The sequence below is a fragment of the Pinus tabuliformis genome, chromosome J, assembly GCF_031772625.1.
Source record: "Pinus tabuliformis cultivar Carrire ecotype Pingquan chromosome J, CPIR1, whole genome shotgun sequence".
Classification (NCBI taxonomy): Eukaryota; Viridiplantae; Streptophyta; class Pinopsida; order Pinales; family Pinaceae; genus Pinus; species Pinus tabuliformis.
In genome coordinates this window covers 1,093,531,993-1,093,548,267 of record NC_142295.1, presented here as the reverse complement: position 1 = coordinate 1,093,548,267, position 16,275 = coordinate 1,093,531,993, and the positions used below count along the sequence as shown (strand labels likewise).

Below are 16,275 nucleotides of genomic sequence, written 5' to 3'. Positions count from 1 at the left end.
GGTATTCATGGCCATTATACGCCTCCTCGTGGGCTGGCTCCTTGCCCTTTGGGAGTGCATCATGTATCTGGTTACTTATTCCTTTAAGCTCAAGTTCGATATTCTTCACCGCAGTTTGGAGGGAGTGCACATGGTCTTCAATTTTGTCAATCCTTTCATTGGCCATCGCTTGAGCACGAGTTTCTACCATACACCAACCTGAGGAAAAAAATTGGGACTGTCTAAAAAATTTTTACTAAGAAATTGAATGGTACCACCTTGCTCAGCTCGTCGTCCTGATTTTGATGGGCTAGGTCACCAATAAGCACCCCGGAAGATCTCAGACTTTTTTTTTTTTTTTTTTTGGAAAACTCCCAACGGAGTTTTACTTTCCTGATCAATACTGCAGTCGCCAAATCCTCAGAATGTCAATGCTGCCAAAAGTCCTGCGAAAATTATATCCAGGGACAGGAACCCTTCACAACTACTCCGATCTGGTGGATCTGAGAGGTGGAACAACTGTTGCTGCTGATTTGATGGAGCTGCGGGACTGATGTCGGCTGCTACTGCACTTGCTGATCTGGAATAGGTGATGTGTGATCCTCCGATAGAAAGGGAACTATGGTCTTGAGGAGTGTCAGGTGCTACAGATCGCAATATACATAAGGGTCTGACAGTAGTACTCGGCCCAATGTTTCAGGGCTCTAACTAAGGAGGATCGACCGTACCCTTAGCCGTACAACCCGACTACCCTATCGTACGGGCGAGTAATCTCTCCGAGTGCTGTTCTCGGTGTACTATAGCCACAAGACGGCCGAAGGTTTATCTATGGCGAGGTTTCAAGGGAGCTAGGGGGCTTCCTATATACCCAGAGGGTACGTGGAAGACAGTCCATGCGCGGTTCTGTCTAATGCGCTACTACTCGAAGGGGTACCCACAGGGGTTACAAGGGAGTCCAATAGACGTGACCACCTCTTGTATTTCCTGCGTGCATGCCTCCCCAAATCCGCAGGTTTATGCGCTTAATGACAGATCCCGTGGTTTAAAGACGCCGGAACACGTCTCTAGCCAAAAAAAAATTTGCTAAAATTTGGAGATCCCACCGAGCCCTGGAAAGTGCTCTGATACCACTTGTTATGCTCTTAACCTGCAAAGTAATACAGAACATAGAATATGCGAATAAAAGATACCCAGAACACAGAATATGCGAAGAAATTATACCCAGAACACAGAATAGCAATGATTTTATTACTCAGAGAGAAATGTTCACAGGCCTCTTCGAGGGGGCAACCTCCAATAGAGCAGAGCTCGATTACAAAACAAGACACGATACTCCTCGCAGGGAGTCTCTATCCTTTATATATGACTCATACATGCAATACCACGGGCCAATATCGTGGGTTTTATTAATACCATCTATCTAATACTACCGCCCATTTGCAACTAACTGTGGTCCCGTCATTAATTGCGGGTTAACCACTTACAAATATTAATATGGGCTTTATTGACTCTTGACTATGACGTGATCCCATGACATAAATAAGGGGGTTAGGGTGGGACCCTAACAGTTTTCTTGGGGGCAATTGTTGAAAAATAACTGTGTTGATGTGATTGATTCTTGTGCTTGTATATCACTGTTATTTTTCTCTATGTTATTATGTGATAATTGCAGTAGAATTTATTTTGATGTTTACTGAAGGGTTTTGTAAATAACTTATTTAAGTAGGAGAAATAAATCAGTTACTGCAGTAGAATTTCATGTTAGAAATTTTCACATTCCGGCAACATGAAGCTTATGGTAATAACAAAATATTAGGAGACTTCGATCTCCCAACCTAGACCAAGAAACAGAGAGAGAGAGGCACCAAAAGTTCAATTTCCTTCTTCTCTAGAGACTCCCCCAAACTCGCACTTCTTTCGTCTTACCAACAACAGACTTCGCACCTCACTAGCTCTTCTTGAAATATCGAACTTGCTTGAGAGTGAGTGCTCCAAATGACTTCGACTTCCTTCAATATATAGGCTTCTTGTGGGTCGACTGGGGGTCCTTAGACCGACTTGATCTTCCTTAGGCTGACATGATGTGGAGGACACATAATTCATAATTGACTTGATACAAAACCTTTTTTACATGATCTGAAAGCCCAAAAAGGGTCTCTTCGAATGTACAATGACTCTATAAACTCAATATTAATCCTAGGATTCCACAATGGGGACTTTGACTAATATAATGATGACCCATGCTTTAATAACTCATTGTTACAATAATACAAATCCTTTTCTTTATTCTTTTGACAAGTACATTACATAATGACTCAAGTACATTATTGAAGACCGAACATAGTTACTTTTTCCAACACTTATCATGGACACTTCTGGGCATGGATTAATGGGGGGATTCAGAGGAAAGAATGGGCTAGGTCTGTGCTTTTGTCCCCTAGACCCCTTTTGGGAATTAACCTTGGATTCTAGTCCTGTGGAATCTCTTTTACTAACCATTTGGTTCTAGGGATGTTATGTCACGGGAAACCCTGAATTTGGTTGCGTGGTCTAGCTCCCTTATCCGCTTATATTACCCCCTTTCCATTCATTATTACCCCATCCATCATTTTTCCCGCTTGGGTCCACATAAGGTTAACTCGCCTCTTCCCCTTAACCACACCTTGGGTCATCGCCTAGAATGAAGCCCCGAGGTTGATGCAACTAAAAAGAAAGTTAAAAACATATATGGCCACATTCAACAGGGAAAGCACCACAAAATGCAAAAGATGGTAGGGACAAAAACATTTAGCACATGGGCAAAAGCTAATACATAAGCTCTACCCCATAATCATGGCCATCACCTTGGTTCCTACAAGTTCTATGAGCCTTCTTCATCATATAGGAACCCATGATTGTCCCAACCCCTGGTGGGCGATAAACTGCTCCACTTTAAAAGGAGGAATTCACTGCTTTATCTTATACATCATTCTCTAACCCCTTGAGCCCCGAGCAATTAATCAAAGAAAATCATAAAAAGACAAAAGGCATATAAAAAAGGGTGAAAAATCAAGATTGGGGCACCTCATGTACCATGATTTCTCCCTCCACATTATAAACCCAAGTGTGGGCTTCCCTCTTATTAGATACCCATGTACCACAACGTGTGACCTAGGTCTACCCCTTCTAATCCCCTACTTCATTCACCTATCTATCACTTGTCACCACCTTTTGAAGGATGTACCTTGAATGTAGTATCCCCTTTAGAAGTAGAAACCATCTAATAGGGTACTTGGTTAACCCCATTTGGAGTTTAGGTGTTGGCACATCTCGAAATCCATTATTGAAGGGAAGGCCATTATGAAGCCCCCACCTGTGGTCCATGATTAGGTAAGATCATTTACTCGTTTTCTCTAATGACTTGTTGTACTGGAAGGCCAGGGGACACATTGGATCTTATGCAAGATTGCAGGTGGTTTCCATTTGGGGTTTGGTCTTCCTATACGATGTCCTAATCCTCCAGAGGGCTACATTGGCACATGTAGTGTGAGCGTTGAGAGCCATTGGCCTCCACAGAGCAGATTGCACTCCATGGATCCCCACAGACATTCATAGATTGCTCGTGGTTCACTTATTGGACGAAGAGGATGCACTTGATCTATCATGCCCAGCTGGCCCCAGATCTACACCATACACTTGGTAGATGATCCGAGACTTGCACGATGATGTGGCATCACCTACACCATCATCCTAGCCCTTGCAAGCAATCTACAAGCATCTTCGATTTGTTTGGAGACCCATGAAGACACTTGTGTGCACCCACATGTCATTTGGAGCACCACAAGGTATTACAAGGGGCCAACCCCTTGTCCACTGCTTTTGAGGGTTCCATTCTTCATCGTGATACCCATGGACCTCATTAGGCCTCTTAGAGGGCCCTATGACATGCATAGATTATTATTTGACCTCTTGAAAGGCTTACTTTTTCATTTATGAGCTAGTTTGGTGGCCTTGTCACCAAAAGTTGTATTATTAGAACATTATTTTATTTTAGGGGCTTATGTAGGCCAAGGAGGCTAATTCAAACTCCTAAGTTGTGTATAAATACAAGTGAAATGAGTTCGTTGCTCATCATCACTTTGGTTTGGATCTCTTATCTCTCTTGAGATTTTCACACTTTTTCTAAGGATGAATTGGAGCTTTATGGATGAGTTTTGATGTGTGGATATTGGTCTATCTTCTCTTGGAGCTTCTTTATTGTCAATTGTGAATGGTTGGATATACTCTATTACATGTAAGTACTTGCTTCTTTTTTTTATGTTATTCTTGTTTTCTTTTGTCATATATGTTGGACTGGGATTTTTGTTGTTCTAGAGCTAATTGCTGCATGCATTTACTGCTTAATATTATGGAATTTGTCTCTATTATAGCATTCCTTCAATGTATGGGCCATGTAATGTGAGTGAAATCTCCTAGGGGTAAAATTTGACCTTGACAAGCCATTCCTCTTGCACATCGAAGTATAAAAGTTGCAAGGTTGCTTCTTCTTGACCTAGAAGGCAAACAAAGTGATCTTGAGGCCTCCTTGACTAGGAACCAAGAAATCCTACTCTTACTCAACATAGACTCCATTCTCCCAAAGATTAAGGCATTGATCTACCAAGGGTGGTCACCAAAATCCATATTTTCTCACATCATTCCAGGACTAGCCACTTTCGGGTACCTAGGGCATCCATTTACCAACAAGCTAGCCATCAAAAAAATTCGATCTCCAAGGGTCTCCTGTGTTGGCCTCCTCTAGCTCTCCTCCAACTTTGAAGCCATTACAACAGTGGAGTTGGGAGAAAAGTCAAGTCCTAGCTACAGGATCAAAACTTGCCCTGCCATCCCCAAGGCTAGTACCTCATAGGGTCAAGACAACATCTTCCATAGAATGTCTTCCTCCATGCAGTTATTCTTTTGATGCTTTTGGTCATCTCCTCCTCGTTACCTACCAAACCTGTACTCAAGTGATAAATCCCTAAAATGCATGTGCAACCCCATGGGAACTTAGGAGTGTTGTTCAATGTCACCAGAAAATCATTTTCTCTCTCTTTAGGCTGGCTCTAATATGGCACTAGGGGGTTTTCCTTTGTAAGAATGTAAGATGAAGTTTTGATTGAAATTGATGGTGTACTAAGATGACAAGTTTTTGATTAAAATGGGTGGTGGTCCAAGATCATTGCGTATCCATTGGAATGTAGTCAAAATCTACAAATGAAGAGGGTTTGAAACTTTGAATAACATGGAGAAAATGCTGTAAAGCCATACAATGAAGTGCCATAACTAGTCCAAAACAGATTTTCAAGTTAGAAACTAGAGTAAGGAAGAGCCCTTATACAAGATTCCCCATCACAACCATGAAATTATAGCCGAGTAATGTGAAACCACAAACAATGACAGAACAACCATAACATCATACCATAAGAGGATCAAGTAGAACAGCCTACTATTAAAATGAATGGCCCAACAAATATCACATCCTCAAATAGGATTCCATCACAAAATCAAGTGAACCCTATGTGCACACTTAGTATGAAATTACAGTAGAAAATCCCTTAAAGCTCAAGCTTACATGAAGGATATAGGGAGGTTTTACAACCTCTACCCTAATCTCTTCGTTAGGAGCAAAACTGCCTGTCTTCTAAGATCATTCCAGCAGCAAAACATTGATAACCCTGGCATAAATCCTAATCATCCATGAAAAAGAGAAAAGAAATGAAAGCCTCACACATGCACTTTCCCCTTAACTTCTTCGTCCCAATAGATTTTTCATTAAGCTTGGATGGCATCTCCTCACAAATCCAGTCATCCCTAACAAATGAGAGAGCTAATCCTTTCATAGAGCTCTTCCTCAACAATTTTTACAATAAAATAATATCAGTGGTGTTTAGATCCACTATTTCTCCAAAAATTAATAATAGTAAATTCATGAATAAATCTAGGAGCTCCCTTACGGCTGGGTGGTCCCTAAAGTGAATATCATATCATCGAGAAGGCTTTCAATGTGTCTTCATGCTAGTTGTCAATCTCCTAGGAAAAAGACCTTGAAATGTGCTTCTTTTGACCAAGTATGAGGACTTGTTATGCCATGTGTGCTTCTCTTCCTTGGAACACTCTTCATGATAATAAACCATGAACCAACACTCCTTTCAATAATATTAATGGCTGTCAAAGGAACATTCCTTAAGACAAGTTATGATTCCTCCTTGGAAAGATGAAGGGCGCCATATCTCCTCATGAAAGCTAGGGAACTCCTCTAATCCTGCTAACAAACCCCTTATAAAATGGATTTCATGAATACATGTGCTCTCCAAAAGTGATCCCAGAGGTATATTTGCCAGAATGGGTAGTGGTTGTTATTACCAGCGTTGATAATATCGCCAAGATATCGGCGATATTCGTAAATATCGTGATATTTTCGGCCAGACGAAATATCGCCGACCAAATATCGCGATATTTTCCAATTTTTAAAATCGCGCGAGATTTACGATATTTCGGCGATATATTTGAAAATATCGCGCGACGACCTTAAATATCACGGGTGACCCTGAAAACAATACGCGCGGGCTATATAAATCGATTTTTGGTCTTTTTGAAGTCATTTTGGTTTTTTCTGAGCGCTGGAAGGTTGCTGCCAAGGAGGGTTTGAAGCCAATATTTGCCAATACAAGTACGTATTTTTAAGAAATATGACTTGCACCATGAAAGAGTAATTCAAATTAATACGCATGAGAAAAAAGTCCGATTTAAGACTGTGTGCCCAACACATTGGCAATGTCACTTATGATGAATAGCATCGTTTTGACTCTTGAGTATGTGCTTCGTGTGGTACTGGTACCCAACGATCCTGCACTAACTGCTTCAAAAAATATTTGAATAAGGTCCTGTTTTTCCTTGTAGGTGATAAATGTTACTCTCCTTCCATTGTATATTCAAATGTAGCAATCTCTGCGTTTCCTTTTCAATATTTTGTTGATTAACTACTTCAAGGAATTATAACGATGGCTAGGCACTGTTATGTCATTTAAGGAATGCCAATGCGTGCAACTTTGTGAATTGAAATTAAGATTGAAAACTTTACACTTTTACCTGTGTGGCAGTGTGCTATTGATACCACAGTTCTAAGATGTAGATGATTCTAATTTCTGAGAGCCCATTTGGTGATCAACTATTCTGGGTTCAGCTGATTCCGTAAATGTTTTGCAATCCTAATAGGGCCCATTACCATATTGGCATATAATATATATGGCAACACATGATAATTATTAATTATAATTACATGGGTCAGAATTCTGTGGGTGTTGTTTTCTTTTTGTTTTTGCACTGGATCATGTATGAGAACATGTTTTCTTAAAGATAACCCGATGTATGTTTTTAAAATTTCTGAATGTTGCATTGTGTGGTTTTGGAATTGGACTCTTGTGATTTATAATTATGCACAACGTGACAACAGTGGTATAAGTTATAAGTTATAACAGTTATATATTTTTCCCATGCTTGGCATAATTTTGAAAGAAATTGTTCTCATTCCATGCCAATTTGCTATGTGTTTCATGTGCCATTTGGATACCTCACGTTACAACATGTTCATACTCTTTTGTTCAAGAGTATTCAACAGTCAACTTGTATTACACTTCTATTCAATAGTCAAGTTAAAACTGTTTTGTAAAATGATGTGGTTATTTGTAATTTGAAAATTTCGTATTACTTATTAAGTTACTAATTCCAAATTTTTTTTGGTGCTCTAGGTTTCCTTTTGAGTTAGCCCACTACAAAATACAAATATGCCAAAAGCCTTGGACCCATTTTGGGAGTATGGGAGCCCTGATGGTGGGACAAATCGTGCATATCTTACATGCAAATTGTGTGGGGACAAGATGACAGGTGGGATTACACGACTGAAATACCATCTTGCTAGACTCAATGGACATGATGTTGGGCTTTGTACAGTTTCTAGTCCGGAGCTTATACAAAAAGCTCTTGAGGCAATTGAAGAAAAGGACAGAAAGAAGGAAGAGGCGGAAAGAAACAAAGCTGAACGTGCAAGTAGATCTTTCGGGATATCTTCTCCTGATTTTGGTGTTGAGGGTAGTGGGCCTAGTGGCCCTAGTGGGAGGGGCTCCACAACTGGCACACCATCACATGCTACTGCTAGTGTGAGTGCGAGGTCATCATTTTTTGTTCCACGAACAGGCGTTGGAGCACAACCTGGCATAAAATCGCTTGTTAAAAAAAAGGAGAAGCAAGAAGCAGATAGAGTCATGGGGAGGTGTATTTTTTGGAGCGACTTACCTCTCAGCATCACGAAAACCAATCCATTTTGGCAGCCAATGTGTGATGCTATTGCTGTTGTGGGCCCAGGGTACAAGAGTGCCACATATGAGGAGTTGCGGGGGCCAATTCTTCAAGCAGAAAAACAGGACATCAACTCTAGATTGGCAGAGTTGAAAAAGACATGGGAAGTCACTGGATGCACAGTGATGTCTGATGGTTGGACAGATAGGAAGGGTAGGACCCTTCTAAATTTCTTGGTACATTGTCCTAAAGGTACCATGTTTATTAAATCGTTGGATGCATCATAACATATCAAAGATGCAGCAACGATATGTGAGTTGTTAGATGGGTTCATTCGGGAGATTGGTGTGCAAAATGTGGTGCAAGTCATAACAGACAATGCAGCTAATTATGTGTCTGCCGACAGAATGCTTATGGAGAGGCATCCCACATTGTTCTGGACTCCATGTGCAGCGCATTGTCTTGATTTGTTGCTTGAGGATATGGGGAAACTCTCCTTCATCAAGGAGGCAGTTGATATGGCTAGGAGCATCCCCAAGTTTATTTATAACCATGCTTTTGTTCTTAGCCTTATGAGGAGGTTCACTAGAAACAAGGAGTTGCGGCGTCCTGCCATCACACGTTTTGCCACAACCTTTATTACTCTTCAGTCTTTGCTTCGATGTCAGTTCGAGTTGAAGCAAATGTTTGTGTTTGATGATTGGCGTAATTGTAGATACAACAGGAGACCTGATGGGATAGCCATTGCAAAAATGGTGTACTCTGAGACATTTTGGCGTGGAGTAGAAGAAGCATGTGCAGTTAGCGAACCTATAGTAAAGGTTCTTAGATTGGTGGACGGAGAGAAGCCTGCAATGCCTTATTTGTATGAGGGCATGGATAGGGCCAAGGAGGCCATTCGTTCCTATTATGCAAACAAGGGTTCTGTTGGCCTTGATAGGCAGATGATGTTATGGGATGTGATCGATAGTCGGTGGACAGGGATGCTTCATCGACCCATTCATGCAGCAGCACTCTTCCTCAACCCCGCATTTTCATACAAATGCAACTTTGATTTTGATGGCGAGGTGATGGAAGGGCTCCACTCCTGTATTCAGAGGATGGTACCTGATCCTGAGCTTCGTAGCAAAATCAATCGCGAGTTACAGTGTTATCAGGATTGTGTTGGCCTATTTGGCTTTGATGATGCCATTAGGGAAAGGGCCCTCTTCATGCCACGTAAGTGACAAGTCATCACTCATTAGAAATTAGAAATTTGAATTTAATTATGTTTTAACTTTTAAGTTTTTGAATTTTTTATTTCATTATTTTGTTGTAGATATTTGGTGGCGAAGCTATGGTGCAAGGGCACCAAATTTGCAAAAATTGGCTATACGAATCTTGAGTCAAACATGTAGCTCTTCAGGGTGTGAGCGCAATTGGAGTGTATTTGAGAAAATACATGCCAAAATGCGCAACAGGTATAACTTTGAACTCAAGCCTTCAGTTGAGCAATTACACTTATTGTAATTTTTAATTTTTAATTTATGATCTTCAAGAGTCAAGAGTCAAGACTCATTACTTTTTTTGACACTCTTACAGGTTGGAGTTCGCACGCCTCAACGATTTGGTGTATGTGCATTACAACATCCGACTTCGAGTGAGGCAAATAGAATCACCAATGGATCCAGATGCCATTTCCTTAGACAATATTGATGTATTGTCTCCGTGGAGGGTGGAGTCTGAGGAGCCCATATTGGAGGAGTCACCTTCATGGTTAGAGCCAGTGGCAGATGATCCATTAGAGCAGGGGCAGCAAGAGGAGGACTCGGAGTCAGAGGAGCAGCAGCACTTAGAGGAGGAGCAGGAGGAGCAGGAGGAGGAGGACACTGCGGGAGCATCAGCATCAACACCATCTACTATAGATATAGGAGAGCATAGCTCCATGCCTAGCGCTCATTATTTGACATTAGGTGCAGAGGCAGGGTCAGGGCCTTCTACTACTAGGGGCAGGCCTGGCAAACAGCCCATCATGTTTTCCCGTAAAAGGGGGAGAGGGCAGTAGATAGATAGCTGCTAGTTTTATTTGTTATGCTACATGTAACTCATGATGATGAGATACTTTTATATATGTGATGTTATTTTGTATTGGTTCTCCACATTTGAGTCCTTGAATGGACAATTATCAGGGATCAGCAGGATTTGGTATAGCCTTTGATATATCATTTCTATTTGACATCATATATATCAGTGTTTTCTTCATATTTATGTGCCAATGTGTTTATTTCATGTTGTTATTGCTTTATATGTTTAAAAATCTGAAAAAAATGAATATATTATGCATTTTTTATGCTTGCCGATATTTTCCCGATATTTTCGCCGATATTGCCGATAAGATATTTTCTGGACCCTCGCCGATATTTTCCCGATACCGATATTATCAACACTGGTTATTACAACCCTACAAAGCTAGGATGCCCTCAAAGAATGTGCATTAAGCTTGATCCATGTGCCTCAAAGATTATGTGCACTTTGAATGTAAGGGGTGGAACACCATTATGAATGCGAGAAAGCCTCGTGGTGTTACCCCTCCGACCATGTTTTCATTAACCTTACACAATTCTTGGATATCTCGGTAAGGTGGTGTGCCTTCCTTCTATGGTATATGTGCTCCTTGAAAATGCCATTAAAACCTCCCATAAAGTTGGAAACATGTTGGGTGTTCCTTTACCTAGGCATTCAATCTTTGACCCACTCTTCTACTTGCAATGGCATCAAATATTTATCTAGGGAGAGTGCTTCTCATCTTGGAAAGTTAAACTATGAGCACAAGATGGAATTCGTTAATTTGTCTATGTGAAATTATCTAAAAATGGCAATGCCTTCCATGTTGATCCTGATAGTGAAATCAATGGCCTAGTAGTCTGAACTAAAAACATGAAATGAATTACCCTTAACTTAGTCATTTGTGTACACAACACTTTGGGAATGAAAACCCATCAATAGTGTGTCTTGCTAACATAGTTTAGGAGTGAGGATAGGCTGGAATAGTGCCTAGTTCACACCTATTGACACAATAAGTATCAATTTCATGGTTGCCACTTGCACCAAAACAACGTGACTCTTTCATCATAAGTGCACTTGAACTGTGGCATGTATGCAAGTTATAGATCTAGAAATAAATCTTGATGAAGGCACCTCCTTAGCTATGATATAACCTCACCATTTTTTTGCTTTGCATAGAGGTTTCTTTTCTTTCCTAGTTGAGAGGATGCTGTTATCAAGGGTGGTGATTATGACGATTATTTTCTAGTGCTTTCTAGTTGGTACAAGAGGCTTTAACTTGAGTACGGCTAGGCAAGATATGAATTTTTTATGGGTGAGGATGGTAGGGTTAACCTGGCATTTTGGAACACTTACATCTTTCAAACCATTGGGCACTCTTTGGGGGTTTTCCAGGTCTCTTCAGTTGATTCTCTATCCCATATGTATGAGGGTATGTTGCAGTCTATAGAACTTGGTCCTAATGAGTATCGAAGATGGGTTGCTCGATCAAATCATGTTGGGTTATGGTGAAAGGGAATTGGTTCAATTTTTGATGTATGAAAACCTTCCCTTTTGTTGTTATTTTTGTCCTTGCATATGTCACATCCTTAGGGACTACTTAAAACAAATGGAGGAAGCAATCCTTTTGCAGCATCAAGGATTCTCCCTGATAAACTGCTTCACTGATTATTTCTGGTAAACAAGGAGACCCCACTAGGGTTTTGTGACATCCTTTGGTTGGGTTGGAAAAGCCATCAAATTTGTGAAATGCTTTGACTTCATTAGACATTATGGCTCTTGTGGCATCCTTGGTCTCCTTTGAGTTGGATTCCAATAAAAGTGTTCTTAGCAGTGAGCTTGGAAAGATTCAAAATGGATCGGATCAAGACATTGTGGATGAAAGGTTTGGTCTACTCATTCGAGGAGCTGACTCCACAAAAGAGAATTTTTTAGGAGAGTTATATCTCAAAAAATCTTTGTTACCTTTTCTTTTCTCGTGGTTGAAAGAAGTGTGGATTCTTTCAAGGCTAGGTTAGACTATACTACATCGCCATTGACCCTTTCTAAGTTATCCTCTTCATTCCCCATATTGATCTTTAACTCATCTCTTAGTGATCATTCAACTACCTCCAAGGCTGGCATATCATCAAAGGGTAAAGAGAAGAATGATCTTGCCATTCTTACATCCCATTCCTTGCCTAGATCCTAAAAGAGGGGTGCTAGGGGGACAACAACACGGGTGGGACTACTTGCAAGTCAATTCCAAACACCAAAACTCCAGAGGTCGGAGTTGGTGATGGGACTTGCTTTCTTATTGCTTGTATCCTCCTACACTACGGGCATATGGGTGATGCCTCCAGAGATTTGAACACGGGTGGGACTACTTGCAAATCGATTCCAAACACCAAAACTCCAGAGGCTGGAGTTGGTGATGGGACTTGCTTTCATATTGCTTGTATCCTCCTACACTACGGACGTATGAGTAACGCTTCCAAAGATTTGAACACGGATGGGACTACTTGCAAATCGGTTCCAAACACCAAAACACCAGAGGCCGGAGTTGGTGATGGGACTTGCTTTCTTATTGCTGGTATCCTCCTACACTACGTGCGTATGGGTGACGCCTCCAGAGATTTGAACACGGGTGGGACTACTTGCAGATTGATTCCAAACACTAAAACTCCAGAGGCCGGAGTTGGTGAGATGGAATTTTGATATTTTTCTTTACAGTAGTAGACTTGTTTTTCATGCACAAAATAGTCTAGGAAGCTTTTGCCAATCTCCTATTGTTTTCTAAACATTTTGGGTCTTTTCTACTGTATGGGAATTTTCAATCCAAAGGCTTCTTGGGATTGCTATAGTCACTCCTAATAAATAAAATGATGTTTTTCCATGTATATATGTAAGTTGTAGAAAATGCCTTCCTCCCGACGTTTCTATTCTGGAAATCTGTTTCAAAATGGTCAGAAATGTCCCGAAACATTTTGTGGGTGTTTCCGGATTCGGAAATACATACCCAAAACATAGGCTCACGTTTCTAACATGTTTCAGGTCAGAAAAGATCTTAAACGATACATGAGACCCATAACAATCACACAAATACCTAATGATATCAAAACAATGAAATTCATTCCAAAGTAAATTGCAAAACACAGTAAATATCTTGATTTAATCACGGGATAATGTGCTATTTAAAAAATGAAAATCTACTTTTGAAATATTCATTTTCTTTTGTATTTTTAAATATTATGTTTTTGTATTCCAATTTGGAGGGGTCCCATTTTCACAATATTCCCGGTTTCGATGTTCATAGTCGTTTCCACATTTCATGAAACATAGGTTTAGAGTATACCTTTTAATAACGTAAGTTTGACTCTCAATGATGACTATTTAAACTAATTATATATATATATATATAGCTTCATTAATTTAAGCAATTAGAATAAGCAACATAAGTCGGAAGGGCTTACTAGTTAATACTCCGATGATTTGCAGGGTTCAGGAATTCAAAGGAGTTTTATATTGGAAGCCGCATTAAAGGTGAAATATCATATTACCATTTAAGAATCTGCTCGACATTCTCATGCGTTTTATGATTTGTAAGCTGACTTCATACTTTTTGCAAAGAAATATACAGCATTTTGTTTTGGTAAATATGGAGCTTTGTTTTTGTTCTCATTTAATTAGAATGAGCTTATGGGTTGATATTACAATTGCAGCTCCCCTCACTTCGAACATTGTCATTGGACTTGTGTGATGCTTGTGAATCAGGTTTTGATACCCCTCATGTAAGTATTACAACCTATACATATCTTGATTTTTTTTTGTTACACGCCTGCGTTAGATGTACATATAGATTTCATTGGAAATCACTGAGGCTGCTTGTATTTTGTTTCACAGTATCTTGAAAGGTTCTCCTTGTGCACGGTAAAGCTTGCACGTTGCAAGTTTGAAAGATGTGCATTTGATTTTGACGGTTTTAGTGGGAGCGCTCCTAGAATTAAGCACTCACGGACAATTGTTTTGGAGTGGAATAGCAGAGAAATTAGGACCACTATTGTCATGGAGAGATTATAGCCAACATGAAGCATGTTTACTATGCAGTTTGAATATAGCGTTCTTGTACTTAGTATCCATTTAATGATTGTATTTCCATTGAAAGAGGGGGAAAGAGGAATATTTAATATCACAAGTCTTTGTGATGCATCCATGGACAGTGTACAGTGGACATGTGTCATGTTTAAGTCATCTATCTCACAAATTCTTATGCTTTGTATTAGTCCAACATATGCTTTTGCAATTGGCTTAGGGAATGAGAGAAAATTTGATATATGAAAGCAATGAAGATATCATAGTAATGTAACGTCACATGTAATAGGATCTTATGTTATTTGTAGGATAGCCTTAAATTATAGATATGCTCCCTTTTAATAACTAATTGTATAGGCACTTGGGAGCTACCTAATAACGGCACCTTGACATCTTGTCCATGAACATTCAAAGTAAACAGAATTTTAATAAATAATTTTGAGGAAGAATATGCTCCAAGGAAAGTCTTACACGTATTAATTTTTGTCTCAAAGCCTCGTAACCTTTTCTAGAGGGACTATCCCTTTGCATCGGCCATATTTTTGTAAAATGCCAGCCATGTGGGCTTTGTTAGACTGCAGTCTTATTATTAACAAACATATATCTATATGTTCCACTCAAAAGATGTGATGATTCACATTAAACATCACAATATGTTGGAACAATAAGCTAGGTAAGTTCATTACACTTTTGGAACTTCTAGAGATAGTTAGTCAACAATGGACGGTCGAATAGAAGACTTCATTGAGTGGTTGACTTAGTGTTTCGTTGGGCAGTTGGTTCGACAATAGTAGTCCACTAGTGAAGTTCATTCAAGGAGTTCATTTTGCACCATAGTCAATCTATGTGGACCTCATACCCTTCACTTCAGGGAAGTTAGTTACATCTTGTTGCTATATAAGTTGGCCTTTTGGGTCAATCTACGTGTGTGAAATATAAGTGTGTGTATTGTATGGAAATAATTGGTTTTTTATCCTTGTATATATGTTGAGCTGTTTACTTGTGCTTAAGTGTTGAAATGAGTCTTTAGACATGACCTCTTCTTGGAATGAATAATGCTCTAATCTACCTAATTACCTAGTTCCCCAATCTAGGATTAGAGCTACTGGTTTGAGACCTACCTTGTGATATATGAGTATTTTGGAGGTTGTTCGTTGGATGTCGTCTTGATGAATCAACTCTATGTGATAGATTGACATAAGGTTTTGTTGTAGCTACTGCAACACCCTTTAAAATTTTGGCTTGCACTTAAATTTCAGAGCATTCCTTGGTCTTTCCCTTTATGGTTGCAAACACTTGAGCTCATTTCATGAGCTTTCTAGGAGTTTTTTCACCCCTTTTACTTGTTTGATCAACTATCGTCTTTTGGCATGTTTGATTGTGTTACCATGCTTGCGATCCCTTTTTGGTGATTTCAAAGGTTGGTCTTTGTGTATTCGAGTTGTCCTAGCTATGTAAACATATGTCGCACTCATACACAAAGTTTTAAGCATTGTCGCACAAGTGTCGTCACAGTCATCCTAAGTCCATCTCAAGTGTCACACTTGTCGCTTTTTTATCTAAGACAACCTCACAGAGGGTAATGCTTTGTCTTATTGTTCCGGTGGTCTATGTTGTCGTGTCATCAAAGTATGCTAAGTGTGTGATCACAAGTTCAAGTTCCTCACAAGTTCACTTTCCTCCCACACTTAGCCATTTCTCTGAAAATCCTTTCGACCAAGCAACTCACTTCCATCGGATATCGATTGAACTGCGCAATCTTAGCCCTCAGTGATGCAACCTTGCTGCCTGGAACTGTGCAGTGTGCAGTCATTGCCCCCAAGGGAAGTTGCACTGTGCAATTCCAGAGCTAAGCAGCCTGCCTTC

At 40.0% G+C, this 16,275-nt stretch overlaps 1 protein-coding gene across 4 annotated transcripts in view; it reads left to right on the top strand.

Annotated features, from left to right (window-relative positions):
* LOC149230846 (ubiquitin-protein ligase) overlaps positions 1–14,650 on the top strand; it is a 439,935-nt gene extending 425,285 nt beyond the window's left edge. For 3 of the 4 annotated variants that reach the window (XM_089379065.1, XM_089379067.1, XM_089379068.1), the window contains exons 17-19: positions 13,816–13,860; positions 14,040–14,108; positions 14,221–14,650. In XM_089379065.1, coding sequence (XP_089235191.1) covers positions 13,816–13,860; positions 14,040–14,108; positions 14,221–14,397 — 291 coding nt within the window. In that variant the 3' untranslated portion in view covers positions 14,398–14,650. Of the gene's footprint in view, positions 1–13,815; positions 13,920–14,039; positions 14,109–14,220 lie in introns of all 4 variants that reach the window. The other variant, XR_016248031.1, reaches the window with a different exon arrangement.
* Positions 14,651–16,275: the final 1,625 nt, after the last annotated feature.